The sequence below is a fragment of the Lepisosteus oculatus genome, chromosome 2 (assembly GCF_040954835.1).
Source record: "Lepisosteus oculatus isolate fLepOcu1 chromosome 2, fLepOcu1.hap2, whole genome shotgun sequence".
In the NCBI taxonomy this organism is placed as follows: Eukaryota; Metazoa; Chordata; class Actinopteri; order Semionotiformes; family Lepisosteidae; genus Lepisosteus; species Lepisosteus oculatus.
In genome coordinates, this window is record NC_090697.1 from 54,115,153 (window position 1) to 54,129,975 (window position 14,823).

Genomic DNA, 14,823 nt, shown 5'->3' on the forward strand with positions numbered 1-14,823 from the left:
TGACTATTCATTGTTATCAAAAATGACTTAGAATCGATCATGTTGTGATATTTTAAAATTTAGGAGTCAATTGATTGTCCATAATATTGCTATTCTATTTTTTCGAAGAAATGTTTGTTAAAAGAAAAGTCCAGCACCAGCTTTCAGATTCCACTTTTAAAGGTGATATATAAAATGTTATCTAAAATAAATGGATATCTTTGTCTTCTAAGTATCTTAATACACTTTCAGCATAGCTTTCTCCCCGTTTAGATTTATTTTTCTTAACTAGTATACTTTAGATCTTTTTTTCCTGGTTCAGATTTTCCCTGGTTCAGAAAAAAGATCTAAAGTGCTACACATAACTTTCTTAATTCGATGTATTTAAAGCAGTGAACTACTGTAGGTGTCACATAACATTCAGAAATACAATCACGTATTTGACAAATAAAAAAACGATTACAATCTAATCCTTCCACGTTAAATCCCCAAATCCCAAGAAATATAAATATTAACGGGTAGAAAGCTATGCTGAAAGTTTATTAAGATACTTAGAAGACAAAGATACTGTATCAATTTATGTTGCATTAGCCTGATTATGATTAAAAAACACATATAATTAAACACACGTTTGCGATTTAAATCAAAACATGATTTAAATCAATATAAATGTTTATATTGTAACGCATACTGTCCAGCCTCCATTTCTGTATAAAAATGTACTCTGTTGCACACACACACACAATAGAAGCAGGAAGCAGAAGCAGGGACCGTTGTCAGAAGGGAAGAAGGTGACTATTCATTGTTATCAAAAATGACTTAGAATTGATCATGTTGCGATATTTTGAAATATAAAAGTCAATTGATTGTCCATAATATCGCTATTCTATTTTTTCGAACAAATGTTTGTTAAAAGAAAAGTCCAGCACCAGCTGGATTTGAACACACAACCTGCAAGTTGTTAGTCAGGCACGTAGACCAGTAGGCTACAAGACAACTCGCATGAGCAGGGAGGCGAAACAGCCCTACACAGCCCTACACAGCCCTGTCGCAGTACACGAATATAATCATACCGTTATTAAATTCTTTAGATACGCGATTCCATATTATATTAGCAGAAAAGCTTAAAACTACCACTTTTTCACACGCTATTTCACACGCTAGTTAAATACTTCGATGCTTAAAATCGTTAGGGAGAAATGGAATACTGGTGTGTATTTTTCCTTTAAAGTACCGATTCCTGGAATCTGACTGGCTGACAAAAAAAAAGCATTGATACATACAATTATCTTTTAATACAGTCTTTGCTGTGCTCTTGAGGATCCTTGTGATATTTTGAGCTCTAGTTGAATGATAAGTGTCGCATTTTAAATCATTTTCGTAGTTAGAAATTATGAAACGCCCTGTTAAAAGCAAGGAACTTTTTATGCCCGTTGAAGTAAAACAAAATGCCTGACAAAGTATGGCTTGGACAGATTCCAAGTGCTTGTACAAATGTGCTAAAGAAATTATACTTTGAGTATACAGCTTGTCCAAAGTCATCCATTATTAATACTATTAGTAATATCTTCAGTAAAGGCTTTGATGCATAAATATTTCTGATAAAGGTAGGTTGTGTACTTTTGTCCAACTGAGCAATCTCTCTTTCATAAAATATACCAACATTTTAATGACTGATGATTAACATGCTGTAATACAGAGTTCAAAATTAAAAGCTCAAATGCTGTACATGAGAGGTTAAGCTCCCCCTGACGGTTTTACAAGGTGATGCCGGATAGTTTCCAGCATGACGTCAAATGACGTGTGATTAACCACGTGATACTGCGTGACACCACGTGATACCGCGACACGCCCACCGGGGTATGCCGCGAAATACCCCACCCATTTTGAATGGCTGCATCTGTATATAGATACATAGATTAAGATATTTAGATCCTTAAATTAATATTAGTATTAATTTATTTAGACACGTGATTACATAATCTCGATTATAAAACAGATAATTCTGGTCCTGGAATCTGACTGGCTGACACCCTTTTAAAGCAGTACCATAATCTCTGGTATACGGACGCCCCAGAAATTTGACTTTTTACTGTGTGATAAATTTTCAAGACTACTTCTTAGGGTAGATAAGAAAGTGTAGATAAAAAGCTTGGATTCTCATGTATCTGATACAAGTATCTTTTAATACAGTCTTTGTTGTGCTCTTGAGGATCCTTGTGATATTTTGAGCTCTGGTTGAATGATAAGTGTCGCAATTTAAATAATTTCTGTTGTTAGAAATTATGAAACGCTCTGTTAAAAGCAAGGGAGTTTTTATGCCCGTTATAGTAAAAAAAATGCCTGACAAAGTAGGGCTAGGACAGTTTCCAAGTGTTTGTACAAATGTGCTTAAGAAATTAGAAAAAAAAGTCATTTATTCCTTAATTCATATTGGCTAGCTAATGTCCTGTCCTCGTTTAGTTAGATCAACTAAATGCTGTGGTGTTTGTCAAAGAAAAAATTAAAAGTATTTTTGTTTAAGATGACGGTTAGAAAGAATGTGGAGCAGCGTAATACTTTGAGTTTACAGCTTGTCCAAAGTCATTCATTATTAATACTATTAGTAATATATTCGGTAAAGGCTTTGATGCATAAAATATTTCTGCATAATTAAAATATTTCTGATAAAGGTAGGTTGTGTACTTTTGTCCAATCTTACTTTCATAAAATATACCAACTTTTTAATGACTGATGATTAACAGCTGTAATACACAGTTTATATTTAAAAACTCAAAAGCTGTACATGAGAGGTTAAGCTTTATTGGCTCCTCCTGGCGGTTTTACAAGGTGATTCCGGATACTTTCTGGTATGAAGTCAAATGATGTGTTGCACCGTGTGATACTGCGTGATACTGCTTTTTAATGCGACATGCCCACCGCGGTGTACCATGAAATACCCCACATGTTTTGAATGGCTGCATCTTTAAACCACTTAAGGACCGTTCCACATAGGCCAACCTCACACTCAAGCCTGTGTAGCAAAATACAATGGTCATCTGTGTCAATGGCAGCACTAATATCTAGGAGTACAAGCACTATTGCATTCCCTGTGTCACTTGCTAACATAATATCATTTGCAACCCTTGTTAATGCAGTTTCAGATTGGAAGTTCTCAAGTATATTATTTGAATCCAGAGAAGACTGAAGTTGGTCCGCAACTATTCTCTCAAGAATTTTAGATAAAAATGGAAAATTTGAGATAGGTCAGTTGTTGTTAAGTACTTGTGGATCCAAATTTGGTTTCTTAAGCAGTGGTCTAACAACCGCTAACTAAAATTGGTCAGGTACAACACCTGATGTGAGGGACGTGTTCATCATACTAATTATAGGTTCTGTCAGTACTTTGAGGGAATCTTTAACTAGAGTGGGTGGGATGGGATCTAGTGGACAGGTGGTTGACTGTCTTAATAATTAATTTCTTGAGTCCTTGTTCATTAACTTATTGAAAAACACTGAAAAGGAGCACACATGGATTTTGTACTAGACTAGAGTGTCTAGTGGTTTTGATTACCTTAGTCTTTAACATGGCTATTTCATCAAGGGCCTGTCTGACCACTGTATTATAGTTGTGTGTGATTTCGTCAACATTAGTACTGGAGATGAAGTTAGCATTATTTATCGTATTAAAATGTTTTAGATAAGTACCCCTACTGATGTGCCGTGTCATAATAATCTTCTCCATGGCAGCTACAGAGAGTAGTCGAAACTCAAAGGTAATTAAAAAGTGGTAAAAAAAAAGTTATCTATGGGAAGGACTAATATACTGCATGATTAAGTGGTTCAGGTGGGTAGCTGCATCAGTATGCGTAGGCTGCAAAGGAACAAGTAATAGGCTTATTCCATGCTGAAAAGAGAAGAAAGAAAACATGACCAAAACATTGTGTTTTATTTTTTCTCTTTTCAGCGTGGAATAAACCTATTACTTGTTCCTTTGGAATACATGATGAATATTATCTTTATAATTAAGATAATTAAGTCTAGTGTATGATTGTATACATGTGTTGGTCCTGTTATATGCTGACTATGCTGACTGTTAAATGATATTAAACCACAACCAACTGTAAGGTACCAAATTAAAGACTTATATTTAATTAAAATATTTATGATGAAGGTGGAAGTACAGTTGTCCAACTGAGCAATCTTCCTTTTATAAAATATACCACATTTTTAAATCAGTTTAATGTTTAACATGCTGTAAAACAGTTAAAATGATAAAAACAACTTAATTCTGTAATTGGAAAAGGATTCTCCATAAGCACTGACCGGGATTTGAAACAAGGCATTTTCTAGTGACGGCTTAAATACTACACATGAGACATTAAGCTTTATTAGCTCCATCTGGCGGTTTTACAAGGTACTTATTTAAAAAAACATGCAGTATGTTCCAGTACGTACACCGCGTTGTACCGCAGCAACTTCGCTCATTTTAAATGGCTGGATCTGTAAAAACAAAAGGAGTCCTGTTTAGTGGGCTTTAAGCTCATCCGAGGTTTGTAAAGCTGCCTCATCTATAATGCCCATCCCAGATTACAATGGAAGTAGAAATGAGACCATTTGATTAAAGGCTCTTGTTATTGTGAGATTGTTCTTGCTTAGTATATTGGCAATATACAATTTCTTGTATGAGGAATTTGTCTTTTCATATACTCCAACTTGCTCTCCATGAGACACACAGAAAGGGAGAGAAGCTTGGGGTCAGAGCACAGGGTCAGTGATTCATATGGCACCCCTGGAGCAGTTGGGGTTAATGGCCTTGCTCAGCGGCCCAACAGAGTAGGATTCCTCTGCTGACAGCGGGAATAGGACCAGCAACATTCCAGCCACAGACGCAGATCCTTAGCCACAGAGCCACGCACCACTCTGTTAGTATTATTATTCAAGTCTGTTTTGAGACATTTTTCAAAACATTGTGTTTTCTTTCTTCTCTTTTCCACATGGAATAAACCTATGACTTGTTCCTTTGCAGCCTATGCATGCTAATGCAGCTCCCCACCTGAACATTTTTAAATGTTTTTAAATAATGCTTTAAATGTCTTCCAGTCTGAAAAAGTTCAAGAAAAAAATGCTTAACATGTAATTTAGTTAGAAATTATATCCAAAATATTACTGGACACACTACAAGGATAATCTTCATTCAATGCTAAGGCACTACATCTTGGATAACTTGTTCTTAATGAGTTTATTAGAAATACACACTTTACCAAAATCTGAAGTAAATTAAATTATGCCGTTATTTGCTAATAATTCTAATTTAGGGTACATTAATGGCAATTTAACAATTTTCTTGTTTAAATCAATGATTTTGCCTGTAATCCTTATTCGAAAAGAATGCTGGTATATTTTAGGAATATCAAGCTGCTTTTTAAACTTTATATTTCCTTTATTATTTTATATATTGACAGGAATTAACAATTAATAGGTATTAGAATCAATAGTACCTGTCACTATATAAACCATTAATAATCACTCAAAATAATCTGGAAATCAAAATCAATATTGTATGAGGAAAGACCACTGACTTTTACAGCAAATAAAAAAGGTTGTTTTCCCGTTTTCAGTTGTCCATTAAACAGAAAAGACAGTTTGTATAAAATTGTAATTTTAGTTGGGTTGAATTTGTTCTATAGCCCTCATTAAATCAGACCTGTAGCAATATACAAAAACAAAAGTATTCGATAGTGTTTCTGTTTTGTAGAAATAAACAGAAAGTAATTTATGAGACATGGCTTCAGTTTCATCTATGCCTTCACAAAAAGTTAAATTGGGGGGTTCAACATCATTTACCATAAATTAGTCAAATACTAGAAACACTGACTTATTGACTGTAATTATTTAAAACATTATAAGCACTGATTTTATTTTCTAGATCCTAACAACATAAAAATCTGCAATAAATTCATTTTTAGGCTACTGCGATTGTTGTTTTTTTGGCATCAGCTGTCTATTATTTATATCACAGATGTTGGCTTTGTCATGGTCAGCATTCCCTCCTCCAGAGTGTGCTCTAACCCTCTCTTGACAATTCTTTTCATTATTACCTGTGTTATTTCCTGGTGCGTCAAGTTTTCTTCTCCCTATTTACGTTTACTTCCTTCTACCTTCAAGGCTCAGCTTTGGAATATGGTTGCCTGAAGGCCCACCTACTACCAGGCTTCAGGGGAAGCTTGAGGGCATAGGCCTGTTGTAGCTAACCTGACCTTCTGAGCCTGAGGCATGGAGTGGAGCCCAGTATTTCTTGGATTCTTGTTCTTCGTGTGTTTGCATCTATGTTCATCTCCGTATGGAATTCCCAGCAGTGGACCTATAGATTTGTTTACTGATTCCCTTTAGACCCGCATGGATTTGGTTGCTTTTGAATACCAAGCCTTCCCTTTTGCACAGACTTCCCCATTATCACAGTGAGCACTAATAAACCTCATGTATCTTCCCTGAAGTGAGTTTTGGGTTCTTTTTTGAATTAGCCACCTTGCGTAGGGTCTTAACTACACTTTCCACGGGAGGCTGACCCAGCATTCATAACAGGCTTCCTCTTCACTTCTACAAAGGACTACTTACGTCTTAATTTCTCTTGAACCTGACTTAAATTTCCCTATCCCTATATAATATTATTTTCTAGATTTCACGTTGTGAATATATGATTTGGGCAAACAGAGCCGCAAAGAAGTACATTATGGGTTGTTGTTTTTTTTTTGCAGTTTTATCTAGAACAAGCGATGCTTAAACCTTTGTCCGATTCTTAATTTAATTAATTAATTTTAAGTGCTTAATGTAAAATCTTGTAAAAATATATTTTCATTGTTCAAATATACATTAAGTCTGACTATCATATAATAAGTTAAATACAAAACTAAAGAAAAAATAAGGTTAAATATAATTCAAAATATTTTGCTTACAATGTTAACTGTTTATGAATAATAAAATGTATTAACTAAGGAGTAGGATGGCACAGTTGTTAGTATGTTTTTTGTTTTGTTTCTTTTTCATAAATACAACAGTAGTACCTAATGTCTCAGTGGCTTTCAAAATTAAATTATGCATGCAAACCTGTGAACTAGAAAGATAACTAAGATATCCATCAATTTATAATGGTTGTGAAGTGGTTAGCATTGCTATCTTGCAGCACTGGGGTCCTAGGTTCAATTCCTGCCATCCTGTGTGTGTGGGGTTTACATGTTCTCTCTGGGTTACATGGTTTTTCTCCATATGTGTGATATGACTCCCTCTCGCACTCCAAAACATACTGGTAAGTTAATTGGTTTATGGGAAAACTGGCCCTGGTGTGTGTGTGTTTGTGTCTGTCTGTCCTGTGATGGACTGGCGCTATGTCCAGGGTGTATTCTGCCTTGTGTCCGTTGCTTACTGGGATAGGCTCCAAATCCTCTGTACTGGATAAAGAGATTAGAAATGGAAGTAAAGGCACTGTGTGGATGGAACTATACACAGTGTTAGAAACCCACTATGAAATGACAGCATCTCACTGAGAATAAAATATTTTATAGTGCTGTCTTAAGGAAACAGCCTTTCCACCTCTCTTGCACATCAGTATCCATACCTAGTTATTTAAACAAATTGCCTCTAATTATAAACATCTTAATATGCTGGCTCTGTGGATCCGCATCAGCTATGTTTGCCCATTCCTTCAATTCATGTGCATCCAACACACAGTTCAATGCCAGCAACTACACATAATCTAAAATACAATCCTTATTTCAGTATCTATGTAAACATATAGTCTGTTAACTTCATCATTTTCATCAAAAGTATGCCTAACCCCATTAGAAAGTGTTCTTGTTATAAGTGTATTCCTCAGCTTTCCCCAAATTATCTTCTTCTTACCAACATCTCTAGTCTTTTATCCTGCAATAACTCAGCCAACACTTAAATCTCCAAAAGCTGCTTGTGTTAATTTCTTTAAATCACAAATATCATGTGTAAATACTGGCCATGTAATACTCTGCATTGTGGAATAATAGTTTATTTTAAAGGGAACTAGAGAAACTAAGAACTAGAGAAATCAAGAAAGGCTATTTTTCTAGAATTAATAAATGCACATCCTGTTCACTGGGGAAATTAAATCCACACTGAGCAATCTTCAATATGTTCAGAATATGACAGCAAGAATCCTATCAGGGATGCATTACACCTGTTTTCAAGTCCTTGCACTGGTTACCTATCAGATTTCGAGTCAACTTCAAAATCCTTATCCTCCTTATATACTGTCCTATTAGATTGCTCATAAATCACTTATTCTATATAAACACAGCGTAATTGCCCTCCGAAAATCCTCTTTTTCTTGTTCGTTTTAGAGACCTTGATCGAAACTGATTTTAGATGTCAGAAAGGATTTATTTTTTCTGTATTTCCTACATTGCTTTGTCGAGATTTTAACTTTATATCTAACTTTATATCTAGGCTCAGATTTTCGATTTATATTTCAACTATAAATCGTACAGTAATTAATAGCAGTTGTAGCGGCGAGGCTTAATAATAAGGCAGAATTAAGTGTTTCTGAGCTTTCCCAAATTAGGCCTCATTTCTCTGTTCATCTCTGTGGTGCAGCCACAGAGAAACCATTCATGCAAGGTGATTTAAGGTCCAAGGACAGCTCCCAAAGGGGGATGCACTTAGCTAAGCCTGGCTATCATGATCAATGGTCATCCATTGGTGCCTATCTGTCTAGGGAGTGCGAGTTGGACATCTGGACTGCATTACTAAGTGTCAGGACTAAGTGACTCATATCTCACCTTGATCAACCAATCAGGGACTGGTAGGGCCGAGTAACCCACGTGGGATTCTGATGCCCATGGAACTTTCAGCCAATCAATGAGCTGAAGTTCCTCCAGGTAAAAACAGGCAACACAGAGAGCCTGAGAGATTCAGATTCAGATTCAGATTCAGATTCAACAATTCTAAAGGGAATTCAAAGGAGAATTCCAGGGCAGGACGGCCCAGGAGCAGAAGGCTCCCAAGGGCAGGACATTCTCGCAGCGCGCCTCCTGACCATCCTGAGACTCAGCCCGGACAACCACGGAACAGCCAGTGTGTCCGAGTGCCAGAACTTTCCTTTGTTCTAAGAGTCTAGAGTGGAGGTTGCCAGAGAGTAACCAGCAGCAGGCCTTGTGAACAGGTCGGAACTGTGGACAGCTGAATCACTATTCAGAACTAGCTCTTCATCAGGAACAAACCAGTCCTCTTCCTGACTTGCTGGGACCCACAGTCATCTTTTCTCCTGTGCACAAACTTTGCTAGTTAATGCCAACAGTGAGCATCAGCAGCGCACCGTCGCAAGCCGCACAGCACAGCCTGGCACGGAGCCAGAGAGCGCGGATTGGACAGCAACAGCCTGCAACTGTTTCTTTGTGCCCGCAGGAGATCTGAATCCCCAGAGATTGGATGAGTATTCAACTTCAATGCATTACAGCTCGAGAATTCAATTGTTATCCCAACCAGTTGATATCAATTTAATTCCTAAGAGTTATGTACTTGTTTGAGTATCTAATGTAGAAGTTGTAACCAAGTTCACTTTACGAAACGGTCTTAATGAATGATATACTGAACGTATGTCCTCTTGATATGTGTAACACTTTGTAACTGATTGAATATATATCTTTTGTATTCTGAAAACCCTCTCGATAAGATCTGTTAGGTTTATATGCATATTCTATGTATTAATAAATGTATCCTCGTGTATTAGTACCTGTGTGTGTGCGTTGTTTGAGTTATGTCGCATGGTTGGATTCTAAAGCCACCAAAAGAATCAACTTTGTGATTTACTGCTACAATTAATAATTGTCTCAGTAAATGCCCAAACCCTACAGAACTGGTGCCTTCAGAGAGCCACTATGATTACATATTTGGCGTCCCTGAACCGGTTTTCTCTACATTTATTTGGCGTCCCTGGGTGGGCATGGCAAGACTGAAATGAGTCAACCAAGCGGAATAATTCAATATAAAACGCCGCGGGTTTCATACACGACAATACAGTGTGCTGAAAGCCGAAAGAAAAAGTTCCCCTTGCTCTTTAAGCAGTGCTTGATTGTTTTGTGATCTTTTGCGATCTACCGGGTTGATTGCATACTTGATCTTGTGGTTTTCTGTGGTAAAACTGTGATTTCGTACTTAAAAGTAATACTCTTTAAGTTTAACGATGGTTGCTAAAAGGTCTGAATTCGAGTCGCTATTAAGCACTCTCTCTACCAGCGACAGGTCTGACCACGATCTCTTCCATATCTCCGTCAGCGGAGAAGCTAGGAGAATAAATCTCCATTCTCTGAGAGAGCTAGCGAAGGACATAGAGAGATTTGACCCCGCAGTGTCAGAGAATAATATCGAGAGTTATATTCAAGACCTCAGGTATAACCTGCAGTACCTGCCAAACGCCACAGAACAGGAGAAAGTGTTTCTGGTTAGAAAAACTACCAGCAGAGCTGTACATGAGTGGATGGCTAGGCAGATGAAAGAAGTCTGTAATGACTTTGAGCAGCTTTGTCAAGCACTTATCGAAGAATACAGTGCGTTTATTGACCCGACTGCCGCGATAGCCGCCGCTCTTAACATTAAGCACGAGAGAGCAGAGTCCCCTCGCAAATATTACGAGAGACTTAGACGAACTTATTTTGCAGGGCGAAATGATGAGGGTTGCGAAGAGAACACACATTTCAAGGGTTTATTCATTGCGAATCTCCACCCGTCAGTCAGAAAGATGATCTTAATGCATACAGATGCACAGACCATGAAAATGACTGATATTAAGAGATTCGTGCAGAAAGCCTGGGAGTATGATGTCCAAAGTCGCTCTGAGCAAAAAGCTGCTAAAGCGACTGTGTTCGCCGTCAGAGCCAGCAGGGTTAACTCCCTCCTGCTCGAAGGAGCACAGGCTCCTGAGCTGGCTAAGCCCCGTTCCAAAGCACTCACACAGGACCGCACCCAGCGTCCTAAGTGCCATGAGAACACCGGGGGAGGGAAAGGGCTAGAAAAAGCTGAACAAAAGGATTCAGTAGCCGCCCGCCTGGCCAGGCTTGAACAAGCTTTATTAGGACAGGGACAACCGCTCCCCAAGGCTGCCGGAAGCGTGAATGAGCTGATACTCTCCAATGGAGGAGGCGGAGACCCGCCCCCTCTCCCTCCCTCAGTCTATCTGATTGAGCGGAAGGGTTCCTGCCTGGATGAATTCAGCCACTCCCAAGTGAGTGCTGACTCCACCCCTGAAGTCACAGAGCAGGCAGTAAAACGCAGAGGAAAAGCAAGAAGCTTTTACCTCAAGGCTGCCATGGGAGATGTCTTACCCAGTGAGACACTGATTGACACTGAGGTTGAAAGGTGTTTGATGTCACACGGCAAGCTCAAACGGGTAGAAAAAGAAAAGAGCATGCGACTCAGAGAGGAACCTTTGGTGGATCACCAGAAAGGCAAGGTGTGGAAACAGGTCAAGGCTCCTAAGCCTTCTGTACAGAAGGAAAGGGGGGCCAAGAGGCAGACTGTGCTCACACAGTGCCCACCGAACACAGAAGCCTATGCGGAGATTCCTTCTGTTCCCTCTGGACAAGAAATAAAAATATTTCCTTGTTCCCCAGATATACAGGGAAGTCGTGTCCCGGCTGAGGTCACAACAGCCTCCATGCCACAGGAGCGGTGCTCCAAGCAGCCGCCTGATCCACCAGGTAAAGCACACACCTTTTACGTCCCTAAAGAGGAGCAGATCTCCCCACCTGGCAATGAAAAGGAGCTTTCCCTGTGCACCCTGGCACCCAAGAGGGGTCAGGACCACCACCCTGCAGTGGTGGAAGGGATCCAGATGGCAGGAGAGCAGGTTGGTGATGTAGCCCTCACCCTTAGCCCTGAGAGGTCCTCTATTAGTGAGGATCTGCTTGAGCAGCTGTCACAGGGCCACCGCCAGGTGCCCCTGGTGCAACATTCACAGGTTAGACAGGAGGTCCAGCTGGACGCTGAGACTACTGCACTGTGGACACACCTGATCCCAGATGCTGATTCCCTCTGCTGTGACCCAGGGAACCTGCAGTCAGGTAACATTATTTCTCACAACTACCAGGTAGTGAGTGAGACTGACCTGATTGTTCCTGCCTCAACGGCAGGGTTGCCAACACACCCAGTCCCCAGGAAGGGACAGGGAATGAAAGCCGAGCCGGTTTTCTTACAGCCACCAGCTCAGTTTGTCAGTCTGAGTCTGACCAACAGTGGTTCAGCCAGACTGGAGCTGGATGGTCAAGCCACCCGCCTGCCAGTGCAGGACATCGCAAAGAGGGGTGTCAGAATCCCCGCCTGCACTGACATGGGCCTGGTGAGTGATAGTGAGTTCAAAGACAGTGAACTAGCTATCCCAGTGCTGGGGCAGCTCCCTGAACCCCTAGCGAGGGAAGGGGGGAGCGAGCAGGTGTCCTACACCTACCCCCAGCGAACGATTGTAAACATGCCGATAGAAGGATTCCTCAATCAGGAAGTGTGCAGGGTGGAACTGAACAGTGAGAATGGGGTACCAATCCCAGATCACTCAGGTGCTCCAGATGACCACTCAGCCGAGGGTCAGGCATGCTCCACCGCTGCACCGCCCCCTGCAGGGTTCCTAGAGCACAGGCATGAACAAATCGAAAAAGCAGATGCCCTGGAAAAGGAGGAGCAGCATCAGCCGCTGCCTCAGATCTCCCCAGATTTCCAGGATGTTGGTGCCCAAGATGCCACAGGGCATACTGAGAAAGACACCATGTACATGCTGCGCCAGCTTAGAAAGGCAACAGTCACTCAGAAGGAGATGACTGGGATCAGCCACCCGAAAAGACTTTTGGGAGGACTGATTGCTGCCACCACTGTTGTGCATTTGCTATTTCTGGTAGGTTTGTGTGCTACTGGCACTCTCACCCTGACTGCCCCAAGAAGGCAGGTGTCAGAGATGCCAGAGGGTAGTGACAGACTGTATCAACAGCAGCAAAAGTTGGAAAGCTTAGGGAAAACCCTACAGGCAACTTCCTATGCAACAGGGTTAAACCTTATTCCCCAAACAGTGGACATGATTGTTGGTGTTATACAGTGGGTTTATGCTTGTGTGCAACGGGCCAGAATGTTGACACAAGACCTGTTAAGGGAGTTTAGTGCCACTGTAGCCAGTCTAACCACGGCACAAATCCCAACCCACTTGATTCCACTCTTCTCAGTAGAGGAGTGTGTGACATTAACCCCATCGCTCATAGCTCACCCAGAAGGCAAACCAAGATTGAATTCGGTTCCAAATCTTGAGATGGGTATGGCTACCAAAGCTATCCATTGGCTGTGTCTAGACGATTCACCAATGAAGGGTGTAAAGCTATTAACGAGCAGAGGGAGGTTAATGAACCCCATGAAGAGCAGGTGGGAAGTAAATGGCTGGTCAGCACACCACATTTAACAGACACTGTGACTTGTGACAGGCATGATATAGCTACCGCAATGCAGCTTCCTAATCAAACAGTTTCCTGCAAGTTCCCGAGGAGGCCATAGTACAGCTTGAACTTAACACTGTACTGTCTAGAACCAGACAGTATAAGACCAAACTTGAGGTCTTGGATGCCTTCAGATGCCACACTAAGGATTTGGATAGAAATCCAAGAAACAGTAAGCCCTGAAGAGGTACAGGTAGTTAGTTTGCTTTAATGGAACAAACCTCCAAACCACCCTAGCAGATACCCAACACAGGTGTTGTGGTTTATCGGGGGCTGGGAACAGGAACTGTTGTTATTGTAACACTACTGCCAGGTAGCTGGATCATGACTGACAGTGTACTCTGAATGATGTACTCTCACATCAAGATGTACTCTGGGTAGCATGAATGAGTCAAAGGTAGCATGTCAAAAGAAAGGAAGTGACTTCTCCCCAAATATCTACCACAGAGGTATCAGATATTGACAGTGAACTTCCTGATGTGTAATTCCTAGACTGAGATAATGTCTCCTACCGTGTTTATACATACTCCAGATGTTATTCATCCTGTTTGTATCCAATGCTGGTTCCGGTATGAATTCTCGAGGAGTAATGTAGACATTTAAGATTAATGTTCTAATGGCAAGGGACATCACTTAACTCTGTTTTGTTTTGAAGGCAACAACGCCTCAGGACCTCGTGACCTTCAAAAAGGGGGGATATGTAGCGGCGAGGCTTAATAATAAGGCAGAATTAAGTGTTTCTGAGCTTTCCCAAATTAGGCCTCATTTCTCTGTTCATCTCTGTGGTGCAGCCACAGAGAAACCATTCATGCAAGGTGATTTAAGGTCCAAGGACAGCTCCCAAAGGGGGATGCACTTAGCTAAGCCTGGCTATCATGATCAATGGTCATCCATTGGTGCCTATCTGTCTAGGGAGTGCGAGTTGGACATCTGGACTGCATTACTAAGTGTCAGGACTAAGTGACTCATATCTCACCTTGATCAACCAATCAGGGACTGGTAGGGCCGAGTAACCCACGTGGGATTCTGATGCCCATGGAACTTTCAGCCAATCAATGAGCTGAAGTTCCTCCAGGTAAAAACAGGCAACACAGAGAGCCTGAGAGATTCAGATTCAGATTCAGATTCAGATTCAACAATTCTAAAGGGAATTCAAAGGAGAATTCCAGGGCAGGACGGCCCAGGAGCAGAAGGCTCCCAAGGGCAGGACATTCTCGCAGCGCGCCTCCTGACCATCCTGAGACTCAGCCCGGACAACCACGGAACGGCCAGTGTGTCCGAGTGCCAGAACTTTCCTTTGTTCTAAGAGTCTAGAGTGGAGGTTGCCAGAGAGTAACCAGCAGCAGGCCTTGTGAACAGGTCGGAACTGTGG

At 40.8% G+C, this 14,823-nt stretch overlaps 1 protein-coding gene across 5 annotated transcripts in view; it reads left to right on the plus strand.

Moving 5' to 3' along the window:
- crim1 (cysteine rich transmembrane BMP regulator 1 (chordin-like)) overlaps window positions 1-14,823 on the plus strand; it is a 619,278-nt gene that overhangs the window by 533,788 nt on the left and 70,667 nt on the right. For 2 of the 5 annotated variants that reach the window (XM_069179104.1, XM_069179107.1), the window contains one exon: window positions 11,595-11,681. The exons of the other annotated variants lie outside the window; for them this stretch is intronic. In XM_069179104.1, coding sequence (XP_069035205.1) covers window positions 11,595-11,681 — 87 coding nt within the window. The remainder of the gene's footprint in view (window positions 1-11,594; window positions 11,682-14,823) is intronic. 5 annotated transcript variants of the gene reach the window in all.